The sequence below is a fragment of the Homalodisca vitripennis genome, chromosome 6 (assembly GCF_021130785.1).
Source record: "Homalodisca vitripennis isolate AUS2020 chromosome 6, UT_GWSS_2.1, whole genome shotgun sequence".
Classification (NCBI taxonomy): domain Eukaryota; kingdom Metazoa; phylum Arthropoda; class Insecta; order Hemiptera; family Cicadellidae; genus Homalodisca; species Homalodisca vitripennis.
Window position 1 is genome coordinate 96,107,256 of NC_060212.1, and position 26,430 is coordinate 96,133,685.

General features: G+C 34.5%; 1 protein-coding gene across 1 annotated transcript in view; it reads right to left on the bottom strand.

Moving 5' to 3' along the window:
- The window catches only part of LOC124364579 (inactive tyrosine-protein kinase 7-like), a 154,737-nt gene that overhangs the window by 7,390 nt on the left and 120,917 nt on the right, over positions 1-26,430 (bottom strand). The window contains exons 3-16 of the mRNA XM_046820141.1: positions 19,904-20,030; positions 17,755-17,915; positions 16,533-16,677; positions 13,910-14,046; positions 11,771-12,034; positions 10,712-10,993; positions 9,005-9,117; positions 7,753-7,915; positions 7,050-7,197; positions 6,228-6,355; positions 5,337-5,540; positions 4,427-4,615; positions 3,112-3,353; positions 884-1,147 (exon numbers count right to left, since the gene is read on the bottom strand). Of these exons, the coding sequence (XP_046676097.1) occupies positions 884-1,147; positions 3,112-3,353; positions 4,427-4,615; positions 5,337-5,540; positions 6,228-6,355; positions 7,050-7,197; positions 7,753-7,915; positions 9,005-9,117; positions 10,712-10,993; positions 11,771-12,034; positions 13,910-14,046; positions 16,533-16,677; positions 17,755-17,915; positions 19,904-20,030 (2,567 nt within the window). The remainder of the gene's footprint in view (positions 1-883; positions 1,148-3,111; positions 3,354-4,426; positions 4,616-5,336; positions 5,541-6,227; positions 6,356-7,049; positions 7,198-7,752; positions 7,916-9,004; positions 9,118-10,711; positions 10,994-11,770; positions 12,035-13,909; positions 14,047-16,532; positions 16,678-17,754; positions 17,916-19,903; positions 20,031-26,430) is intronic.

Below are 26,430 nucleotides of genomic sequence, written 5' to 3' on the forward strand. Positions count from 1 at the left end.
CGTAGAAGATCACACGGTCCTCTTCTGACCCTCCAATTTTGATCCGGTGTCATTCTCCACACGGTTCCATCGTCTGCGACATACAGGTCGTTAGTAATAACGTTATTTATTACCTTATTGCCACGAATATCCTGGCCATTATCCTCCTCGTTTTCAAGAACAGCTTGGTTTAAAAACTGGCTCATTATCACTGTCTTCAGCTGACTCCTCACTCAGTGAATTGTGATCGCTTTCTTGAACATTGTCCTTCTTCTGAATCATCCGATGCCCCAATTTCATCTCTTAGAAGTCGAAGAATTTCTTCTTCATCTGGTTGATGCATCTGAAACCAAATAAGAAGTATAATACAAAGTAATTAGGTACAAAGTTCGGAAATACATATTTTTATTGGTTTGAGAACATCTTTTATGAGTAAAACAATACTCAGGCTATAACATCAAAATTACAGATTTTTATGTATCGAACAAAAATTGTTTCTTACCTTAAAAAGTATTCCGGTTTTAGGTTGAACGTGATGAGAGATGACTGTAATGATGGATTCAGTGTAGAACGCCGCGGAGCGATACTCCGTTATATCAGATAATGAAAAGAACGCATGCGGAGCGTCACTCCGCAGGGATGTTCTCAAGGTCACTGCTCAGTTATGACTGAACGTACACGCCCTAACAAGCGCGCCACGTCTTTCTACAGATGGGTGGGAAGCTACACGCGGGCTCAAGGCTCAACCCATTCTGACCACTATTCTAACACCAAATATACCTACTTGCGGAGTTGTCGCTCCGCGGCGCGCGTTGCGGTGGGGGGTTAAAAAAAACTGATCGATCATTAAAAAGCATGTTTACGTTACTAGAGATGCTATGTTTCTTGTGGCGAGAGGACGGACCTGGTTGCGATGCCTATAGTACTCCTTGCTGTAGGTGTCCTTGCACAGGGCAGACAAGGAAAGTTTGAGGGTGAGGTCGGAGGAGATGAGACAGTTGCGAGCCGCCACGTCCTTGTGTACCAGGCGGTGGTTTGCTATGTGCTCCAGAGCCAGTGCCAGCTGGTGGACCAGTGCCAGACTCTGCGGTACAGTCAGTGGAGTTGGGCGAGGTTTAGCCGCTGTCCCCTCCTTCCTCGTCGCCACCAAGAACTGCTTCAAGTCTCCCTGTTACAACACGACAACACACTTCTGTCACCAATGTTAAACAATAGAGGATGTATCCTCCATAACAGTACATTTTTAAATATCAAGATTAAAATTTTTAATGACAATAAAATATTTAAATTTTTAGTGTTTTATAACTTCCAGCTGAAGTTTTGAGTCCTAATAGATATCACTGAAGAACAGTAACTATCAAGTAGAGAGAGAGAGGAGGAGGGAGAGAGGGAGGGGGAGGGAGGGATATAGTGAGAAAGAGAGGGGTGGGGAGTAAGAGGGAGAGAGAGAGGATGGAAGGAGGGGACGAGGGAGAGGGAGGGAGGGAGAAAGAAAAAGAGGGAAAGGGGGGTGTGGGAGGAAGAGGGAGAGTGACAGGAGGGGAAGGGAGAGGGAGTGGGAGAGGAAAAAATTATTAAGATTTGAAAGGAGTCGATTCGAATATTTTTTTTGGGCCTCAATATGGGAAGATGCTATAAAATATGGAAAACTTTATATTAATAAAATGATTTACACGTCACTATGTCTTTTCTACGTCTTGCATCCTTTCTGTCGGATTACCGCAGTTTTGAACCTATAGTTGGCTACCATCAGATCTCGCAAACAAAAGGTGGTTTGAAACACACCTTAGATATGGACTTGTGGTGTGGGGAGGAACCTCAGCAAGTAATCTCCAGAGAGTGGTGTTGCAAAAGAGGACTATAAGATCCTTATCAAGGATAGGCTTCAGGAAAAGTTGTAGAGAAGCATTCATAAGTCTGAAGATCATGACTGTAATAAACCTCTACATAAAAGAAATTCTAATGTATGCTATTGTACAATCTTTGACACAAGGTAGAGTTCTTCATGACTACACCCGATATAGCACATGATACCATTGCCCAGCTCACCACCTCTCCTCTATATGAGAAGAAACCCTCTGACATTGGCATGAAGCTGCATAACCTACTGCCACAGGAAATAAAACGTCTCTCCGGATTGAAGATTGAAGAATGCCCTTACTGACTGGCTGGGAATTCTACTCAGTGGCTGAGTTCCATGAAAGAAGACTATGAACCACTACTTAAAAAATTTTGTTTTTGTTTAAATTACCATCAATACTTGTATTTTGAAATAAAGTGATTTTATATTTGTACAAAAAAATTATCTTTATTGACTTGAACATTAAGTACGGTCACAGCATCAGGAACGTTAGATGAGGTCCATAGTCATTAATTAATGTGGTAGACTTCCTCCCTCCAGGTATTCTTCAACGGAGTAGAACTTCCTCTCCAGCAGCCAGTCAAGAAGAGCTTCTTTGAAGTTCCTGTTGTTTTTGGTTTTTTTAGCTCAGGTAAAAGTGTTGAAAAGTTTGCCCAAATGCAGGAAGGTTTTTTTTCTCATAGACAGTCAGATGATGTACAGGAAGTCTGTAGTTTATTCTGTTTCTAGAATAGTAAGAGTGTGTTTCCGAGAGATTTAATAAGTCTTTTATAACGCGATGTTGTATGATGATGACCAACTATAGAGTTTAAATTGGAGTAATCCAACAACAAGGATGCAAGAAGACTGATATATGGTATACAAACCACTTTCAGATCTGGAAAATTAACAAAAATAAAATACTTCAGGTTTAATTTACAATGTAAAATGTGTTAGTTGAGGAACTACTTTGTATTACAAACTTTTTGACAAGGCAATAAATTAACCTCTGAAAGTACTAACTTGAATCTAAAGTAGATTAAAAGGTAAAAAAATTAAAATTGAATCAGTATACCTTTAATGATTTTTGGCAAAATAGATTTAATATCAAAAACTACTAACTAATTATACTAGGAGGAAAACATGTCTTTAAAATCATCATTCTTTATTAGTTTTGTGAATAAAACAAAGACTGTTTTAATACTTTCTGGTAAAAATAATCAGCACTATGCAGACATGAGGGAGAAAATACTTTCAAGAACTCTATAAATAGCTAACTATAAGACACTAACCCAATCGGTGTACTGCAGCACCATGTAGTGTGGTTCCACATCATTGCACAGTCCAAGAAGCTTGGTGACGTTGCAATGGTCGAGCCGAGCGAACATGTCAAGTTGTCGCTTAAACTCCTGGAGGGACGCTTCATCCCTCGTCTGCTGCAGGGCTTTCACCATCACGACTGTGTCACTACCCTCCTTGGTCCCTGGCACGCTCTTGGCTTGAGCAAGGTACACTTCTCCAAACTCTCCGTTTCCTTAATTATACAAAAGACATTTGTAAAACACCATTTTCTTTCCTTTCAAGATGAATGAACTAGTTTATTTCCATCAAGAATTTACAATATACACAGGAACAAAAAAGATTCATGTTTTCAATTATTATTATACTAAAGGAACAAATAAAAGTAACTAAATACGATTCATATAATAAGTTATTATCTTATCTGCCTGAGTGAAAGGTTGCTCTAAGGAAATGGGTCTACATAGACAAAGTGGCCTGTACGTAGACCTGATTTGCTCAAGATACAAACAATAATTCCAACAATTATTCCAAAAAGGATGATTTTTAACTATTATTGTTTGATTTAATTGATAAAACCCACAACCCTAAACTAAACTACATGCAGCCAATGTCAATGTATTGGTCTGGAGTCAATTTAAAAAACTTTTTAAAAATAAAAATTTAAGGCACAGAAAAAATATTAGTATTGTTTCAATTTGAAGAAATATTTCAATATTAAATTTGTGAGATGTAGTAGCAATTAGTTGTTGAGATCGATTTATTCACTCTGAGAGATCGAATTCCAGTACTATTGGAAAAACAGGTATTATGTAAAACTGAAAAAAGAGGTAATTTGAGTTTTTGTAAATAAAAAGTAGGATATTCTTGATATAAAGTTGTCTTATGGTAAATATTTGAGTTTCTCTGTATACAGTGTCAGTTGGGAATCACTGGGGCTTTTTAAATCCGATTTTTAATATAGTTTCTTGAACAACATTGATCGATTCAAGTATTGCTTTGTATGCACCACCCCAAGCGATTATTCCAAAAGAGAGCAGCGATTGAAAATACGCGTAGTACGCCAATCTTACTTCTCGCCTACCTAGAACGTCACTCAGCTGATGAAAAGCAAATATATAACTACGGAGGTTCTTTTTTAGTAATTCTATGCGCTCTGTATATTTTAATCGGCGATCAAATGTGACACCTAGGTATTTTTAATTACTCACATTTTCAGATTGTTAAGTGCTCTGGTTTTAAACCGGCCCAGAAGGCCAAAATAAAATTGTAAACTATTTATTGAAGAAATTATAATGACTAAAGTACCTAGAAGCATCATGTTATGGATGTTCTGGCGAGGAAAGCTCAGCTTATCGTAATTGTTCCTTGATCGCTTGGACTGATTGGACCCGGCGGACTGAGCCGTGTTCTCCCCGTCACTGCGCGGTGTGTTGACGTCACCGTTGCGAGCCTTCGCTTTCATCTCAGCACTATTTCCTGCTTCTGCTTTGGCCACTGGAACAGAGAAAAAATGTGTGTAACTGATCAGTTCAATTCAAATTCGATTTTCAAATAGTTTGCAGCAAGATGGTAAGCGGAAATACAACCGGCCATGAGAAACACCTATGACATGTAAAGATTAAAATAATTAATAAAGAAAAAGATGTCAACTTTACATTGGACTAAATTTGAATTATTTAATTGTAATAGCTACTAAAAAAATTCATAATTTATAAGCGATATTAATAAATATTAATTGAACTTAAGTTCACTTATATTAACTTAAATGAACTCTGATATCTGATCTACTACATATTCTCATTCATTTGGTTAACAAACAAGTAAATGTATGGTTAAAACATTAATTATTTATCTTTATTTACTTTAAAGGACTTGTAAAACCAAATTATATTATTTCTAAATAGGGATTATGGCTGAAGGACCTAAGTCTTTCTAAGTCAAAAATGCTCTTTAACAATTTCAGTGTATTATATGTTGTTTGGTATCTTTTTCTCATAATGTTGTTTACAATATATATAAATCACTTTATGAATGATTGAGGAAGTGCACTAAGTGACTAACAGAGTGGAAATGCAGCCGATCCTAATTGTATGTGTCGCACATTCATGTGTGTTAATGTAAAATGACCCGCGTCCCAGCTGCAATCACTATTTGATAATACTATAGTCGTTACAGTAAGCAGATTCATAGATTGTTATCAAGGTCTATTCCTTACTGTCCGTGAGTGGTGAAGCTGGATTGGCATCAAGGTAGGCCTGCTTGCGCTTGCGGCGACGGTAGCGGCACCAGGCCATCAGTCCGATGACCAACAACATGTACGCTGCTGCAGCACTCAGTGTGATGCTCACCGTCTTCGTCATCATTGAACCGTCTCCCTCCAATCCCTCTATGGTGCCATCAGGCCGGTATCCATCCATGTCTGTTGTACATACATCACCATTAAGTCATGGGACACTTGCTTAAAGCTGCTTTTCATATATATTCAAATAATAAACGCTTTATAAACTAATTTTCAAATTATATCTAAGAGAAAATAATAAACTTTTGCACTAGCATTTATAAATTAATATTTGTTGATTTTTATATTTTGAATATTTTCAGTACAAAACACCTAGTACCAGTAAATGAAATGAGTTATCAACAATGTTTCAAATCATTACTTGCACAATTTGTAGGCTCTCCTAATTGAGTATTATTTCTTTCTATACACAAATAAATAATCACTTTTATATCTACTATCATCGTCAAATCAAACAAATCAAATCGAAATGGCGTTTATTTCCACAAAATATAATTGAATATACAGAACTAAAAAGTCATACTAAAGAAGAAAAAACAAAGCAACTACATGTAAAAGTGAGAGTATAATAATTCTGAACAGTTACAATTAAGGAACTTAATAGCTAATAATAAAAAAATCTTATGCCACAAAACAAATAAATTCATACAGTATTATTGAAATTAAGAGAAAATATCAATAAAAATGTGTGTTCGTTTTTATATTCAATTATCAACCCTAATACTGTAGAATTAAGAAATATTAGAGGAAATTAGCCTGGAAACTTATATCATGAAACTGTTATAAAATCAATGGAACCATACTCACTGCGAACGTTGAGAGAAACTTCATAGCGCTTCAGCCCACCACTGTTGCCAGCCGTACACCCATACTTGCCCTCGTCTGAGAAATGTACTTCGTCAATCAGCAGAGAACCGTTCTCCAAAACATGGAACCTGAACACATTCAATTTATATATGAAATTCTTCCATCTTCCTTTAAACAATGTATTATGAATACAATATCTAATCTGAATAAAATACAGAGTGTTCACAAAAAGATATCAATCTTCTGTAGCTGATAGTACTCATTATTCCAAACTAAAAATGTCTATAGGTCTAGAAATATGGTCGATCACGATCACAATAGCTGATACCTCTCAACTGTGAATGTTTGTTGCTCCAGGCTTGTGCAAACATAATTATAAAGTGATCATGCTTACTTAAGCGATTATGGATTTTTTTTTAAAAGATACCGGTGGAATTGTTATAAAAATTATTAAACAGTTGGTATATTGTAAAGTTTTTGTAACCGCACTGTTTTTGTTTTTTTATTTATTTTACTTTTAAACTTTTCAACAGATCATATTGACGTAATTCATATTAAAACAAATCACACAATTATTTTTTTTAATTTTTCTCTTATTTTTTAGTATCTATGTGTGAAGTTCTGTATCTGTAGCTGTACTAGTTTTGAAGATATTAATTTGTTTATAAAAAATACAAAAACGCGGTGACATTTCTTAACCTATAAGTTTATAGGACTTTTTTGTTTGGAATAACGAGTATTATGTGTCAACACTCTGTATATATATAATATTTTTATTACTAGGTTGATATTTAAAGGAAATAAGTAGGAGTACATACAAACCTTCTCTGGTCAAAATCATTCATTACAGTGTTCTTATCCCACTGGATTGTGGGTTTCGGGTCTCCCTCAGCAATGCAGTCCATAATAACTGGGTATCCCTCGAAGCCATCTGTTGGATTTTGGGGAAGAACTATAAACTTTGGAGTCACTGAAAGAAAATAAAAATGCAATCAAATAAACAATTAAAACCCTATCCAACAGCTTTTTGCAAACATTCTTGTAAGCGTTAATTATTTTTTATTAGGTACCTAAAGAGACTATTAAGTTTTTCAGTCTATAACCCCATGAAAGCTTAACCCATAAACCCTTCCCACTCCAATTATCTGTAAAAGTAAAACAGACAAGTAAAAAACGAGTGTATTGAAAAATGTGATGGCAAATAAAAAAGATCTAAAATGACTGTTGTCGTGATGTGTACTGTGTAACCACTGAACATAGTATATTTACACCATATGGTATTTTAATATTAATTGTGATAAAAATAATGTAAATATTAATTTGTGGAGTTGTTTGATGATGAAATCTATGGTTTAGAAAAAAAATACACTATATTGGAAAAGTATTGTTTTAATCAAATTTACTAGGTACTATTTTCAAATTTTTCCCAATTGCTCTAAGAGTCTTCAATTGCTACTATAATCATACAAGGATCTAAATGCCTTGTTGTAAATAATATTTTCAAAGTATTGACCATATTACTTACCCACAACATCTATATCAATGGTTGCATTAATCAGTCCCTGCGAGTTAGTAGCGATGCAAGTGTATCGCCCTTTGTCTTCAGCTTGTACATGGTTGAAGAACAAAGTGCCATTCATGTCTTGTATGTGGTCTGGGAAATCCATATGTGGAATGTCTGTTCCCTCCTGTAGGCAGCCACAAGTGACATATGAAATAAATTTAAATATAATTTAAATAACATCCGCAGAAACATCACATTCTTATAATACCAGGCACACAAATAATGTTGGAATACCTGTTACAAGGTTAGTTAAATCATTTTCAATAACGAATTCCTTTTATATTTAACATGTGTTATTCAGAAAAAATTGCAAAAACTTCAATCACTTCAAAATTATTTGAATCAACTTCAATTTTTGATAAAATTGTTAATTACTTCCTTCTGCAAATTGGCCTTGAGGGAGCCAAGGCCTTAATCTTATCTGAATAAGGGCAGGCTTGACCTTGGTCCTTTCTCTCACCCTACCTCCCCCCCCCTCACAACACCACCTCTCATTCATATTTTCAAGTTGCTAATTAATTCAAGTAAATTAAATATATTTTTCGTGCCAGATAGTTTAATTTATTAATTTTATTGTTATTCTTTCGTTTGTCTCTGTACTTTGTCTCTGTACCTTACCCGGCAAAACAAACTAAAATTAATTTCTGTAAAGGATAGCATCTCTAGCCTATGCACAGGCTGCTTGCCCATGTGGGCTAATTTCCAATCAAATATATATTCAGGAATTACAATGTTTTAATATATTTGTTAACTAATTAATTCCTTGCAGACAAGTTTATAATCTCTGTATCAATATGGAAATTGTGGGAAATATAAGTATTTCATTTCAATAATTCAATTGAATAGTTGATAAAATTTTGACTTAATTTTAAAAAGTTATCATTTAGTTCCATATCATTGATTTATCAACAGTGCACTATTTTTTTACAAATACATAAGAGAAAAAAGGTTAACACTGAGCACATAACAACAAGTGTGACAAATACGGGTAACAATAATTAACTTTATATTAAACATAATAATTTTGATAATATTAACAAAAATAAAAGATAATTCAGTGTTTGGACATCACACAAAAGTGTAAACAATACAGTTCAAAGTATTCATGATTAAAGAGATAATATAACATTACAATCTGTTCTGACAGTTACATTTTTATCAAAAACAGAGTTTGTTAAAACATATTAATTCAGTGCTGTTAAGTTGGCACTACCTTCATCCACTTGATGACGGGAGGATCAGCACCCTGAGCCTTACAGTAGACTTTCTTCGCAGACCCGAGTTCAAGCTTCTTGTCAACTGGGCGTGGTGAGAATTTTAATTTTTCTAAAAAAAACCAAAAGTGTTACATTAGTAATTATTTGTTATTGCTACAGAAATGTATTTTATCACATGTTTTAAACAGAGCAGATGTTTATAGTAAAATCCAATTTGTTATTTAAAAGTCTTTCATGAATTCGATAAAGGAATTTTCCAAATCAGAAAAGCCAAGCTGATTTTGGTGAAGTTTGAAGTATTAGGGTAGCATAACAGTTAAAATTACCAAATAATAAATTTTAAAGATCATATTTTTTAAGTTCGGCAAATTCAACTCTCCTGTGGTTAAATGGTGTTGTATCGGCAGCAATCACAGTAATGAAAAGGTTTATTGCCGACACATTAGCAAATCAATATTTTTATTAGGTGAGCATTAGTGAAGTCTATCACTCGAGTTGCTGGAAACATTTCTGTCAGTCCCCACAATATCTCAAGAACGAATTGACCTATAAACTGAAAATTTTGTATGAAGCATCAATTATGTATATATTTTTTACATTTGTCTGATATCAACGAGAAAATCACAGAATAAATATATTTTTAAACAAATGAGTACAATCATATTAGAATTTACCATGTGACCTCATTAACACATGTAGTTGTCATATGTAGTCTTTTGGTGACTTGATATGTAGAATTTTATTATATTTCAAACACTGCTATGAAACCAACTTGATGAATCATTATTCTCATTCTCATTATTCTCATAACAGTGAATGTAACAAGTGGCAAGATATCTCAAAAAAGATTTCATCTTTAAAGTTTGTATAAAACTTCATTTTTATATATACAATAATGAGTTATATGCTGGTGCATGTCCAACCATGGGATTTGACTGAGTGTCATTGAAGCCTATCACAGTAGGCTGACACAATTTCCCTTTAATGTAACGTGGAGATGTAAAAAAACTTCTTTTCTGCACCTCGGTGAAACCTGTTACGCGACATGTGGTGTGCCTACTCCTACCTTGTAAATAACTGGCAGCGGCTGTATTCAAAGTTCACCAAGTGCTTTACAATTAGTACCAGTAGAAATTTTGTTCATCTTTAAATTCAGTAACTGAGTTATACTGGAAAACAGCCAGCAACAAAATAAAACTGTAACTTAAGTAGTTTGCTAAACTGAATGACATTTCCTTCATAGTTTTTTGGTTTTTTTTTGCATAATTTTTGTTCTGAAATTTATATACATTGTAAAAATTTTTTAAATTAGAAAACTCTTGTGTAGTTTTTATTTCATGATTTTGGAAAATGACGTGAAATTATACAAATAAAAGTAAAGTAGGTAGCAAGTAAACTTTTTCATATTATACGCAGTGAAGACAATGTTAAACTACATTCATCATTTTCTAAGTACACATTTGAACTGCATGGAATGTTCTGAAGAAAATTATTTATGATACCGTATTATTTTTTTTAACACCTTCACTGCAGCTCTATACCGAATCATCTACAGTACTTTTACAACACAGCATCCCTAAGGCGTCTGTAGCACTCAAAATAAAATACTACTTTAAGCATCTTTAAACATTATCCTGAAAACTTTAATGGTGATGCTTGTACATAATTCTGATGTTGAACTTGAATACATGAAGTAAACTGACCTTTGACAAAGAGGGTGGCAGGCTTGGAGTACACTGGGGGTATAGACGTTGTGTTGACGACACATACGTACTCTCCGCGGTCACTGACATCAGTGGCGTGTAGGTGGAGTGTACCGTTGTGTGCAATGTGTGTATGCAGGTCTATGCGTACTGGCGTCTTGTCACGTAGCCACGACACGGAGGTGAGAGGTGGAGGCATGCCGGAGAACTGACAGTGGAGCCAAGCTGGTTCCCCCTCCCCCACAGCCACCTTCGTCGGTCCTTTGATGATTGTGGGAGGTGCTGAAACAGCAGAGGATTAGAACGTCTTGTGGTCTAGCTCCAATATAAACTGCAGCAAGTAGAAGGTTACAATAATAACTTAACCTCGTGTCAGGCAATTGTTATCTTTGGAAACAATATTTTGTTTAACATTAGAAACCGTTTAGTAACAATCCCTTATATAGTACGTTTCAGCACACCATTATAATGTATTAATAAAGTGTAATAATTTCTCTAAAACTTTACTATGATTTCTTTTTAATTACAATCCCACAACTAACTTCAAAACAGTTGATTATTACTCAGAGTAGTTAAATCTAAGTATTTTGCTTACTGCAAGGCAGTTTATCACGCTGGTTTTACTCAATAACAGAACATCAAGGGGTAATCTTATACAGAAACACCACTTTCACTGTCAGCCACATCACTATTACTAATAACAACTCCCAAATTAATCGTTTTAAATCATAGCATAACCAGAAATGTCAAATAAATAGAATATTAATAGATGTTAAGCTTGCATCACACACATTTGGTTTCTAGCAGCCAGTAACAGAAAACAAGAATATATAAACAGAAATTAATAAAAAAATAAACCTGGAATTTGCTGGTTATCATTACACAAATTATCTTTTAGTCTGATTTAAGTTGACGTTAAAGGGATAATAAGAATTCTAACATTTGCCATCGTTATATGCCCAAACAAACAAGTAGAGTGATGCAAGTGTATTTGTCACGTCCTGCTGTCCCGCAAAATTTTTGATCTCAAGTTAGTGTGGTATCTGATTTAATACTCACTGGCAACGATGAGGTCGAAGGACACGTGCCTGGTGTCAGCCATGTTGGAGACGATGCAGGTGTAGTTGCCTGCGTCCTGCTGTCCTGCGGCAGGGATGGTAAGCGTGTCTGTGGTGAGGGGTCCTGTGGGGGCGAGCCAGCGTACTGTGGCTCTCGGCACACTGTGGGGTGGCACGCAGGTCACTTGCAACTCACTTCCTTCTGCCACCACCCTCTGGCCATCGCCTGGCGGCTCTAGTGAGTCTTCTCCCACCTCTCCCAGGTCTGCACAGAGAACACACACATTACTCATCTTAAGTGAAAAACTGCGCAACAGAGATTATGCGATTAATGACTGAGTTAGAAATTATTTCAGTTATTTTGAAATTATTGAGCATTTGTGGAAATGCCAATAGTTGATCTCTCTGCATAAAGTTTAATGTCATAGGAAAGTTAAATTGATTGAAGTAAAAAAGTTAGCTTAACTAAGGACCATACTGAATCAAGTAAATGTAATTATCACTCTTATTATCTGGTTGTTGTAGCATACATTTATTTTGTTCAGGCAGTGTTGTTATACATTTTGGTGTTATTTTTAAGTGAAACAAAATTTTGCCTCTTACAGACAAAAAGATGTCAAGTATAGTTACTAACCAACTCAAAATTTTATTAATAATTAAACATTTTTTACAAACTTCGTACAAAATTCCTTTCTTGTTCTGGAACTTTTGAGTGTATAGCGTATTGCTGGTGATTTGGAGAAGAGATCTCGCTAGCCCATTCAAGCTCGGATATACAGCTGACTCTTCTCAGAAGCATATCTTCTGTGTATTTCTTCTTAGAATTAAAACCTTTAAAATGGGTGACACTCTTGTGGTTGATACCACTTTTATATATCACATTTGGTCTTAAAAATCTCTGTTAGTTAATTCTATAGTTTTTAAATATCAAATACTGATAAATTTCACCTATATTTTTCAGCATAACATGTTTTATTACTCAGAAAATCGTTTATTACACTTATATACTTTCTTCTATTTCAATTACAACGAAAATCAATAAGCCAATGTATTTTTTTTTACTTAAAGCACCAACACAATTTTGTCTTTCATTCAAATCTACTTTAAATAGTAGATTAGGACTATATAATAAGTCCACATTATCTGATAGAACTGAGAAACAACTTCCGGCTCAATTTTATTGGTGCGGCCACGAAACAAGTGGGCAATAACTCAGAAGCATCCATGCATCAGAAAGAGGGAGTTTAATGTCCCGAGTATAATTGCCTGTGTGACTCATGGACTAGTGGGGGAGGGGGTGAGGAGAGGCCATTTTGCTTCTTCGTTCTATACCTTAAATACATCAAGATCTATTTCCTTTCAATAACATTATTGTTATTATTATCTCCACTTGGGGGAGAGAAAAGTTTTAGTACAAAGATCTTAACATATTATCTTCCACAATGTTAAAACTACTGGAAAGTTTAGATCATTACAAGAATTTGTCCATGACTTTAGACAATAAGTCTTACTGTACAATTAATTCAATATAAAATCGACTACTTTTTGGATGAGAAATCATAATTTTAACAGTAATAGGCTTTTAAAATTCCAAATGTCTGCCATCTTGAAATGTGATATGATAATTTAATATTGATTTTCTTTTCTTTTGAGACTGAAAGAACAATAATTGTGCCAAATTTGATCTTTTATCTTTACTGATTTTTTTAACAAAAAATAAATAAAGAACACTTTTTTGATGAGAAATCATATTTTTTAGGGTAATAAATTTTAAAAATTTCAAACGTCTGCCATCTTGAAAAGTGATATAATTTAATATTGATTTTATTTTCTTTTGGGACTGAAAAAATAATAATTGTGCCAAATTTGACCTGTTATGTTTACTGTTTTTATTTTATTTATTTATTTTTTTGTAAAAAATAAATCAAAAACAGACAGATGGAAAACTAAGCAATTCAGACCAATAATTTATATTTATATTTACATTTTTTTTGCCTAGACGTGTAAAATAAATTCCCAAAACATTACTGGAAAGTTTGTAAACACCCTGTATATAAACCAAGACAACTAGTCAGTCTGCAGACAGAGGTACTACAGTACTTAGTGTTAGTAGTATGCCAGAACTATGTGTGGTACTTACATGCAACCGTGAGCTTGGCTGTGTATTTCTGCGGCACCGCTGTGGACTCACCACGGATCCCGACACAGGAGTACCAACCCTCGTCTGTCAGCCGCACTTTGTGTATCAGCAGTGAACCATTTGGCAGGATACCGATCCTGGACACATGCATTACTTGTATTTTCTTAAATAAGCTCTAATATGAGAATATTGTGCTAATATCTTTAAAATAAGTTTTTTGCTAATAATTTCACACTAAAAATAAACTTTAAGCAGTAAATTGTGATTTAGTTCATATGTTAATTAATACAATAAAGATCTGTATTTGTTCTGTTTGTTTGAGAATTTGAGTGAGGAGATTCTCACTTTTGTACTTTTAATTAAATACAGCTTTAGTGTATTATAGCACAACTATAAATTAATAACTAGCTCTCAATTTGGTTTTCGAAGTGGGCTCTCAACAGCTTATGATTTGATTGATTTGATTAAGTCAACTGAGGATATCCTAGACTGCTATGAGGGAAAGTACTTTGCTTCAATCGCGTTTTGTGACATCTGCATGTTTGTATGTGGATTATGTCTCACACATACTTTTAATCGAAAAACTCAAATCTTACAAGATTCAAGGATGCCTTTACAATATTCCAAAGTTACTTTAAAAAGAAGATATCAGTATGATTACAATAAAAGTACCCAATACAGCAGTCTAGAAGTTAACTGCGGTGTGCCACAGGGATCGGTCTTGGAACCCCTACTCTTTTTGATCATGACACATGGCAAAGGACATTGACACAAGTGTTTCAACAAAGGTTGTCCTGTATGCTGATGACACCACATCATCAACAAACAGATCACAATCAGGCTTTATAAGCTTCTAAATTGAATCAAAACTATATTTAGAATTGGCTGTATACAAATAAATTGATTTCAAATAATGTCACAATTACAGTTCTGTTTCATATTTGGATTTTGAATGGTATAACCCCAAATAAAACACATTGTTGGAATCAGCTTTTCTTACAAATGAATGATGTGTTTCTTTATTATTTTGTAATGTATTTGTAATAATCTTCTAATATTTACATAAATTAAATTAAATTATTTAAATTGTGCCAATACATTTAAATTAAATGTTATTTCCATGGCTGAATAAATAATTATTCTATTCTATAGCAAAACCTTATTATGAATGTGTTACCCATTATATACCGATATTTAATTGCAAGTACAAAAAGTAAGACTTGGAAATAACACAAACACTAAAAAGACATACAAGTAGGACATATAAAATCTAATCAGTTATCTACTTTTTTAGTGTTTGGTTGATAACAATATATTTTTTTGCATTTTATTCTGTTAAAAATACATTATTTACAACACAGAAAAATAAAAATTAAATGGTTTTGTTGAAAATCTTTTATTAGCACTGATATTATTGATCTCCAAAAAATATAAAAAAGGATATGGTAAACATCGTTTACAGCATGATTTGGTTTCGTATTTTGTAATTTCATGAACACGATGCGAAGAAATAAAAATTACCTTGAAACCGTTTCCATGTCGGATCAATAAAGTAAAGTGGTTTAGCCCGAGGAGTCACTCAATGTAGATCCCTACTCAGCAGGGAGCATTCGGTTTAATTCAACCACTAAAAACAAATTCTTTACCCAACTATCAATAAAGACGCCACTTAATTCTGTTAGGAGGTGATGGGAAAAGCAAAACAGTAGAGGGGGCGAGAGAGGGGAGGGGGAGGAGTGAGGATTGTGGCATGTGTCTGTCACACTCAGTTTCCCCCACATCAAAGGCTCGACTGTTTGTTGGTCCACATCCCGTCTCAGCACCGTGTGGTTCCTGTTTAGTTTATATCTTGTTTGCATCATAAAAACTGTATAATAAGCCACGTGGCCAATGTTAATCCCCTGAGCCACCTGTGCGTTACCTCCTCCACACGAGGTGAGGATTCATAAATTTGTTGTAATAATTGGTGGAAGGAGATTTGTTATACACTCGTTGTTTACAGTAGGGTTATGGTCTGTAAACTCTACACCCCTTATGTTGTTGAGCCAGGATGTTTTCTCAAAAGCTAGGAATTTGCTGTTTATAAATTAAAAACTTAATAACAACACCAAAATATTACTTTCATGTAATTTCTCACTGAACTAACTTTCTGATTTTTACCATGGGTAACTTTATTTCTTCTTATTTCTATTCTTGTTTCACATATTATAATTTGAAGTACTATAATCATTCATTGTGGGTAACTGCTCAAAGGCAATGTAGTTCTTGACTTGAAACTAAATTCGAATGATGGGTTAAATTAGTAACTTGAAACAATAAGGTACTTCATATAACTGAGTTATGTCATTGTTTATTTTTTTGGATATTCATGTATCAGAGGAACCAATTTAAATTTGTCTTTAAGATTATAAAACTCACTCTACTTGTTTTGTAGAAAGAAATTTATCAAATTGGAGCAAACAAACCGGATAGTAAGAAACACTAAAGGCATCTAAGACAAGTTGGTCAGCTACGCTGGTTTTTGTTTTTAACTCTAGAAACAAATCAGTAAGGAATGAGGAATTCACTTTATAACAGCTGAAGATGTAATTTGAAGACTCTTGAGCGTCTATTTCAAAGTTACCTGCTACTGTTCTCCAATGGCCCCGTTTCCTTAAAGTACCACTCAAGCACATCTGCACTCTGGTAGACACAGTCGAAACGGGCGATTCCTCCCTTCTTGGCAAGAGCGTCCTTGGGAGCCACCTGCATCCAGGCCCATTGATCTCCTGAGCAACCACAGGAGCGTGTGTTAGAAATATCAATCACTACTTTAAATTTATAGAATTCTAGACGACAAAATGGAATTCCCTTTGGAAAATCAATTGAAAAACTTGAACCATTCGGTATACTCATTAAATTTTAAACATAAAAACTAAATTTCCAGTGGTCTATATGCACTGAGACGATTGGCTAAGGTTTGCAGTGTAGAATCTCTAAAATCAGTTTATTATGCTCTCATAAATTCTTACATTGCTTACGGTATAGCTATTTATGGAGCTACCACATCACATAATTTAGACAAAATTCTAGTTAAACATAAGCAAGCTATTAGAATTATTAAAAAATTAAAGAGAAGAGATTCAGTTAAGCATATTTTTAGGGAACTCTAAATATTTACTATCTACAATCTTTACATACATATTTGAAAGTATAAATTATGTTATACATTTCTGCAATCTTGCCTTAACAGAAAGAAAACATCAATATAAAACACGGTTCAATATAGGTATCTAATGATTCTCATCGCTTGGAATTTTATTAAAAAAACCTCATATGGAGAAAAGTTTCTAAATAATTTACCCATTGGTTTGAAAACTCACTACAACACTAAAAATTTCAAAACTGAACTTAAAGAGTATCTACTAAATAAACCTCTACATTCATTCCAAGAACTTTTTGAAAGTGCTAATTGATTGGTTTAGCTCAAAATTTCTATATTTATTTATGTATGTGTCTGTGTATATGTATTTATGTGCTTGTGTATATGTATATGACAACTATTTATTACCATAATTTAGAATGAATGAATGTTTATTCCAGCAACTGTACATGAAATACACTTAAAAATTACAGTAGTTATGCTAGTAGTAATGCTTATGTTAGTTAATATTTTATAACTTTATATTAGATCATTTTTTTATTAACTATAATGTTCTTGGTGTGACTCTATTGATTGTACAGTACATTCTGTGCATTTGTTTTATGAATAAAGGATTTCTGAACATATTAGAGCACAAGAGCTAATATTGGACATGACACTGATAAGAACCAAAGTATTGTAGTTGAGTAATATGTTTTCTTACCTGGTATGTTGAGAGAAATGGTGGATGAGCTGTCTACGGAGCCGGCCTCATTTGACGCGGTGCAACGATACACTCCGTTCTCCCCAGGAGTCACACCTTTCAGGTGAAGTCGCTTCCCTCGCGGCAGCGCACGTTCTGACTTGCTCACTCTCTCGTCATTTCTGGAACATATAAGTTAGTTTTTAGTTGATTTTTTTATAAACGTCCTGGTAATCATCATCAGTAACACTATGTTTTGAGATCTACAATCTGATCTCTTCCTCAGGTAAATAACTAACCTAACACATAATTAAAAACTAGGTTAAAATAAACAAATCACACTACAGCGTTGTGACATGCGTAATAAACCAATGCGGAGTCACAGTATGGTTTTAAAAAGTTCATCTAGCATGAACCAATAATAAAAAAGGCCCACTCCGGTTCCCTTCCTTTTTTGTCGCCTTGTTTCCGATCTTGTTTCTACTGTGATGATCGCCATTTGCTATTGGCCCTTGGTAGTCATAGGTGGTTGGTTAGAGCATGCAGACCTATTGTGATCTGTATTCTGTATTTCAGTTTTAATAATTAATGTTGTGTTTAGTTTTTTTATTAAGTGCACGTTTTAGAGTTAGAAGTTGACACACAACATGGTGGTTGCGATTCCTGACTTACGCGAGTCACAATGCTGATTTTTGTGTTGCTGAGTTTTTGTATCACTGAATGATGGCAAATGTCTGGAAAAATCCTGTTTTCTTCACAATCCTTTCATCATCAAACATAAACTTCAAACAAAGGATCATTATCAGCTGTGTCATCCAAATTGTTTATAAGTGGAATACTAATTAGTTTCATGTACATTTACATTTATGTTTTTTATACTTTTACTAACAAGTATAGAGAGATATTCTGGTGTACTTCTGTAATCAAACTATTTAGATTTAGAAGTTTTATCATGGTTTGGGACTAGGGCGTATGTAAAATTGCATTCAATGCCCTGTGACATCCACAATAATGTCCTGAATGACATGAGCCTTGTCAAAATCTCTGGATTATCTGTGTGGTGAAGGAATGGAATTTTGTATTGAAAAGTAATTCTCAACAACTGACTAAAGTTGCCGAGAATAGGGTCTCTCCACATAAAACTGTACAACTTTGGTAATTGTAATTACCATTCATAAATGGGCTGTATATATTTTTAAGCTTGAGTAGAAAAAAGAGGATCTTCACCTTGAAATATATACTTCATCTCAGGTACATAAATAGATTATAAATCATTATAAGTTGTTTTTTATACTACTGTAAATTAAAATTTATGAACAATTTGTGAAAAAAAACAACTGTCCATACTACCACCACTTTGTTTCACTCACATGTTTCAAAATAATGAAAAATATCAAGGAGGAATGGAACAGTAAAGCTGCAGAGCATTTTAGAGCAAACAGCGAAAAGTCCCCCGAGAGTGAAGCAGTGAAGAGCATCCAAGTGAAGCACTTTATTTGGGAGCTCATCACACTGAGGATGGCAGGATCAGCTTGGTTTAGGTTACTCGCTTTCAAACTTCCCCCATTGTAGCAAACAGTGTACTATCCAAAACATTTACTTTTGTTGTTATTACGCACTAGTTGGTTAGCTCTTAATCAATATTTCTGTTTCATTAAAACTGTCTCTTATGTGGCACAACTAATTGAAATTTCAATTATATGAAATAAAACTGGCATCATTTAACAAAAATCTTTTGTTATGAGTTTATCAATAACATTTCATTTGAGAATGGTTGAGTATGAAACAACATTGAAAAATCATCTTAGAGTCTAGCAAACCTTTTTCTTTTCACACATGAATTATGGTTTGTTAGCATGAGGAGCCTCTAGTCATATTGATGTCTTTATCTTTCAAAAAGGCTGTGACAGTTCTAGCAGGCTCCATGTACATTTTGAAAAACAAATTTAATTCATTCATAAGTCTGATGATATTTCTATACATTCCTCACCCCCTCCCTTACATATTTGTATGAACCCATGAAAAATGTCAAATGCAAGTTCTCAAAAGATATGTTGTGAGGTATGATGTAATAATATTTATGTGATATTTTGTAGCTGAAGTAATTAAGGAAGCAGTTAATATAATGTCAGCTAAATCGCTAGATCCCAAAATTGTTATGTTGTCGTACCTGAACCATTCGACTCGGATATCCTCGCTGCCTTCAACATGACACTTAAGTGTCACATTGTCACCCTCCTTGACCTCGGCAATGGTCTGTGGACTCTGCAGCACTACCTCCGCAGTCTCCGACAGCCCTGCATCAATCCAAACAGCTTCTTATTTATTTAGTCAATCTCCAACACATTCAGCATAAAAATATGGCTACAATCGAAAAGAAAGTCAGCAAGTCAATATAAAGTTCTCACACAACCATGGTTGATGTTACATTTCAGGATGCATACTATTAAAATATTTGTTTCATTCAATGAAAAAACCGATTGAATATATCAACAACCTATTGGAAAGAGGTTTGAATTTGAAATATTTAATTGTTATTTTGTTCTGAGAGCAAATTTATCAGAGCTTTGAACACGATGAGACTAATTGCATATAGTCAATTCTAGTCAATAAAGTTCAATAAGGTCAAGTGCTAATAGGGGACCAAAACTTTCTTAATCTTATTAGTGTTGGTACAGATCAACAGGTTATGTTAGAACTGGTACAGGGTGACCACTCAAAATCCCATTTCAAATTCCCGGATTTTCCCCGGTTTTCCCGGTCGAAAAATTTTCGATCATCTAGTCTATTTTCAAACCAAATGGACAACTGTAATACTGCATTTAACCCTTACGCCAAGTGCAACGATGACGTTTTATCGTCACTAGCAGTATGTCCAAGAAATGCCACAGAGCTGCGGTGCTCTAGCATTACGTCGCTAGCGATATGCGAGAAATTCGGTGACGATTTATCGCTATCACCTATTTTAAGCTCCTTCGTTTTAATCTCTGTGTCTTTCCATGGGTCGAAATAACATTGTGTATACCTAATAACATTATTTGTATTCATTTTACTTCATTTGTAGGTAGTTCTGGTTCAATGCTATTGTTTTGAGTATGTCAGTGAATATTGCGCATCATAGAAATAGGCTACCTCTCTATAGTTTCGGCTTTGCTCATAGCAGAAAACTATCGGTGAAATCTGACTAAAGCTCAGTTGCGCGTGTTAAAGCTATTACTGCTTAACAATTGAACTGACCCAGAAATTGGATTGATTTAACCCAGAAAGTATGAACATCATGAGTGTTTTAATTAGATGTTTATTACAACAATTGCCACTTTTAATATTGAAAAAATGGCAAATTACTATTATTTTTTAGCACAATCTTTCAAAACCTTTGTAAATTAAATGAAAGGTATGTAGATTGAGAGTGGGTGCCCTGCGTAGTCTGATCAAACACAAATCTTGTTTGATCAGAAGGTTCCAGATTTCACACACTCAGTCAAATTTTTGATTTCAGACTGTTGCTTTGCAGTTTTAACATCCACAATCAGCACTGATGCCACAGTTAAGAAAACGAAAACTAAAGTTGTGAACAGAAACCCACTAATTAAAAGTCGATTAATGAAGACTTGGTAATCGTGACAGAAAAGCCATTGCAGACAACTGTTAGTAAACAAGGCGGCCTCTGTTTACACATCTGTAGTGGAGTTTATATCTTGAATGATTGAGACGTGAGAGAATCTGTGAGACTTGAATGTGTTGTGAAACAGATCTCAGGTCTTTCATGTTGTTTAGAGTAGGAGATTCCTTTATAATTATTGTTTGTTTTTAGTGTTATCAAAACATTTAAATTATTAAAAGCATTTTCTACGCCAAAACATCTGTCTGAACATAGACTCAAGAATACGATACTTTTTTAATAAGTAAATCAAAGCTCCTTTTGTGCCTATAATTTAACCAGCTCAGAATCTCTTGAATTATTTACGAAAGGAATTTTCAGCCCACAGCCTCGATTGTGTGTGTATGTATATATGTAACTTAGGTCTCTTTTCTTGACAATAACACCTAGCATACTTAAGAGAGCTTCTGGCCAAGGATATACGAGGACTATCTAGAAAGTAATAGACGTTTTTGAATGATCGGCATTGGCGAAATTACAGTCGTCATCTTGGTTTAAAAACGCTCTGGCGTCCAGTATGCATAAAGCTGTAGACGCGCGCGATCTGTATCTCTTTTACTTTTTCACTGTAATTAATTCAAATGTGGGCTGCAATTGAAAATCCAGCCAGTAATAAAGTTTTTGTTGGCAAAAAACCATAAACCAATTGAATCTATCGCGAAGAGTGTGAAGTTTATGGAAATGGAATAATGAGTGAAAGCAGAGTAAGGCAGTGGTGTACTGACTTTCAAAATGGCCGCACCAATGTTCATGACGATAGTCATAGCGGTCGGCCTAACCTAGTGACTGAAGATTGGATGTTGAAAATCAATGACAAAGTTCGTAAAAATCGTCGTTCCGGGGGAAATGAGCTAAAAAAATGTGTTTTCCCGCAACAATGCACGTCTCCATACAGCCAATCGTACACGAGTCGTGGATGATTTTGATTGGGAAGTGTTTGATCATCCGTCGTATAGCTCAGATCTGGTACCAAGCTACTATCACCTCTTTCCAGCGATGAAGACCTGGCTCGTAACGCCGTGTTTCGATAGTGACGCTGAACTTCAGGCTGGCGTTAATCAGTGGTTAAGATCTCAGGCGGCAGATTTCTACAAAGCCGGTGTCGAAAACTTGTGTGACTTTATGATAAATTTCTTAATTTTAACGGGGATTACGTTGAAAAACAGCTTAAGAGTGTAGATTTTAAATGTATAATAAAATCAAATGTTTCTATTTCAGTTGGTTAATTTTTTATTTCAAAACGTCTGTTACTTTCTAGATAGCCCTCGTATCAGCATCGACATTAATAAACAACAAGAAAAACAGAAGACCTAAACTGGAACCTTGAGGCAACCAAAACTCTTAGAATATACTCAAGTATTTGTTCTGTAACATTACTTTATGAAAAGTAGCATAAGAATTGTCCTTTACCTAAAAAATTACGTAAGCCTACGCTTGCTATTAGCAATCACACATTTAACAAACATAGGTATACTTCTTCACCTTATTTTAAAAAGTAAATGACGAATGGTAATGGAAACCTGAACCAAAACATCCGGAATATCCGATGACGATGGGTGCTGAGAGAATAATTGAAATATTAGTCGACCAATAAAAGTGCCCTTCTGATCCGAAACAGGAGAACAAATAGTGAAGAGACAGACAGACAGACAGTCTGGTGGGACTAGAACAATAGAGGTATAGTTGAGTCTCTCTGAATGGATACAATGTATGTATGGGTGAGGGCCCTGAGCACTCCAATCACAAACAAAACACTGCCTCCACATTCATCATCGTCAGCCTGTACCTCTGAAATTTTAATTTCCCTTATAATTGGAAAAGTGAAAGCTAAACGGGCCTATTTCCACCAATCACCATTTTCTAAACCCGTATCCAGCCTCTTTCAGTGAGTTCTTTTATAACAAGGAACAGCTTCATTACGTTTATTACTCTTTTAATGACATAAGGGCGGTAATCATAGGTGTTATTAAAAGACACTGTTCTGTATTTTTCATTAAAAAACACTGATTTACTGTTAGGAAAATGTCACAAACAAATAATACTACTAAACCCTGAATATGTTACCACTGGCTGGGGAAAAAGAGGTTATAGAGTAGGGATAGAGGCTTCCCGTAGCAAATTCCTTCCTCTCACGGATAGTTTGAAAGTTCTCAAAGTTGGTTTGAGTGTTGGAAAGGAAGTTCCGCTTTCTAATCTACTTTGTTTTTCTGCAGTGTTTTGAATAGTCACAACATGCACAAACAGAAGAAGGAATATGTCTAAAAGTTGCTGGATCTACTTTTTAAATTAGAAGGAATTGTTCATTGCTGCTAGAAAGTGGGTCAATAATTAGATGTACCTATATCACAAAACCTTTAACAATTTTAATTTACTGTTGGTAATAACTATTTACGAACATATGTCTATACATTTTTACAAAAACAACTTTTTTTACTCGAGGTTCCAAAACGGTTATTTCTAATGCAAAGCAACATTCAACTGTTTTTTGTATTACAATGGCTTCTTATACAGCTCTGTGTAACTGTTCAAGAGGGAAAATTACAAATAAATACTTGTTCAAAACCACATAAATGTTTACCTCAAGAAAATCTTTTGGTCACAATATTTCCCAACAATTTATTTAAGCTGTACAAAATTTAAGATTCTAAGCAGAATGCGTAACAGTAATTTTTAACTTGATAAAGAATATGAAATTGTTACACAGTTTATTACTTGGATATTCAATACAAGAAAACTTCAAAGGGTTATTGTTCTATCAACTCATAAATTCTAAAAATGGCTGAATCATTAACACGTGGGAAACATCTTCATGCTTTACTTTGAGTCAGTAAACATCGCATACAATGTGAGACGTGTGATGAAGTGGGATTAAAATGTGAATGGAGTGTGTTTGGGGTAATCTGATACACTGATACCATCTCATCCAGAATTCAATTTGACTAAAAGCTAAGATAAGAGATGCATGAAGCTTTACACCTGTGGTGTATTGTTTCACTTTGAGTGTCCTTATCGGCCTGCCATCAGTGGAGAGGCATGAATACAATCCGATGATTCTGACTCAAGTATAAATGTACCTTGTTCTGTAAAACATACCATTCTGACTCTAGTAATGTAACTGATTCTATAAAACATGCCATTCTGACTCTAGTAATGTACCTGATTCTGTACCCCATTATTCTGTACCATTCTGACTCTAATAATGTACCTGATTCTGTAAAAGATGCCATTCTGACTTTAGTAATGTACCTGATTCTGTAAAACATACCATTCTGACTCAAGTATAAAACGTGCCTGATTCTGTGTAACATACCATTCTGACTCTTGTGTAGTAATACAGATAAGAGTCTTCTCAAATGGAAAAGCCATGAAAAAACAAAATGATATAAATGACAATTATTGACTACTTCAAGAAAATGTTTTATTAACATCGTTAGATAAAATATATAAACATAATTCGTTTATTAATCATCAAAAGATTTATTTTACTATTAAAATTGTTTTTCCTAAAATTTTTACATGCTGTGGAAATTAATTTAACATAGTTCCTGCATAATTTGTTTGAACGACATTAACTTTTGTGAGCCAATTTAATTCATGATTCTATAAACCAATAATTCATTGTGCTTTATTAGAAAAATTGTTTGAATTATTAGGCCTACTGTTATTTTAGGCCTAGAATAAAATATGCTTTTACAATCTCAAAATTGTATGTAGGACTTAATTTTTGTTCTTAAATATAAATATATTAAAAATATAAGAATAATAAAATAAAAATACAGATTGTGTTGCAATTACAATAATTCACAACTGTTTGCTGATTGTTTGAGAGCAAGGGCTTTACCAATCTTAATCTAACTACATGTGTTTTTCATGTGTAATTTGTTTACTCCCATGTTTAACTCCCAAAAATATTCAAGTTAATTTTATTGCAGCTTATTACAACGAGGTCTCTGCAGCATATATGTGACATAAATTAAATAATAACTTAACCAGCAGACCGTTACTAAACGAAAACCACCTTTCTGAGACAATTACTTTGACTGCATTTCCTGCAATTAATTACATTGAGTTTCACGTACTAGTACGGTACAATAAACAGGATATCGGGTGAAATAACACTATCGCAGATCAGTTAGTTACTTGTGAAAATTATGAGTCACCTGTTACAGTCTGTCGCATGTTGCAGGGTTGCCAATTCAGCTAATGCACAGAATAAAAAAGGTTGCACAGAAAAAGGATAGTAATATATGTGACACACGTTCCAATTCCAGGAGGCCGACATGCAAAGAGTAGTGTTAAAACATGGACTGACAGAACAGGGTGTGACTGTCATTACATCCAACTGCAGCCTTTTCAGAAAAGCTACTGCATTTAGGCCAGGCGTCGCTATTGTATGTATGGTTTTGTCCCACAACAAAAATTAGCATACCACAAGGTGTTAAAAAGGGTTTAAAGATTATAAGCTAATTATTATTTTACCCCCTGTAACGTATGATACAGTTAAATTGATCAGAATCAACAATTTAACCAAAGGGGTTGAGTAATACTAAACTATATTTTGTTCAACAGTATTGTGGAAAACAATAATGTTCTCATTAAAATTAAAATATTGTATCCATTACTTCTAATATAGTTGGGAAACTTTGTTGAATAACGAATTGAATTAATTGTGAGGAGAGCGGGTACTTGCCACAAGAACGTCTCTGAATTAAGCTGAATTGAGGAAGTGCGCCACCGAGAAACCTTCATAATGGACAAACTAAAATAATTCCTGGAAATAAATAGAAGACTTAGGGAGCCTAACAAAGGCGCTGCTCTAATTTCAGATTGCAACAGCCAGCTTCAAGTTTGGTTATAAAGTCAGAATTGTTCTGAACTCCTCCTCGCTCCCCTCTCCCCTCTCCACAACACCATCATTCAACATCTTTTCCCCCCAGAAACCCTCAGAGATAACTAGCAACATCCCTTTCTCTCTGTCTGTCTGTCTGTCTGTCTATACAGTTACCTGTCTAAGAGGGTTAACATTTCTCTTGAAT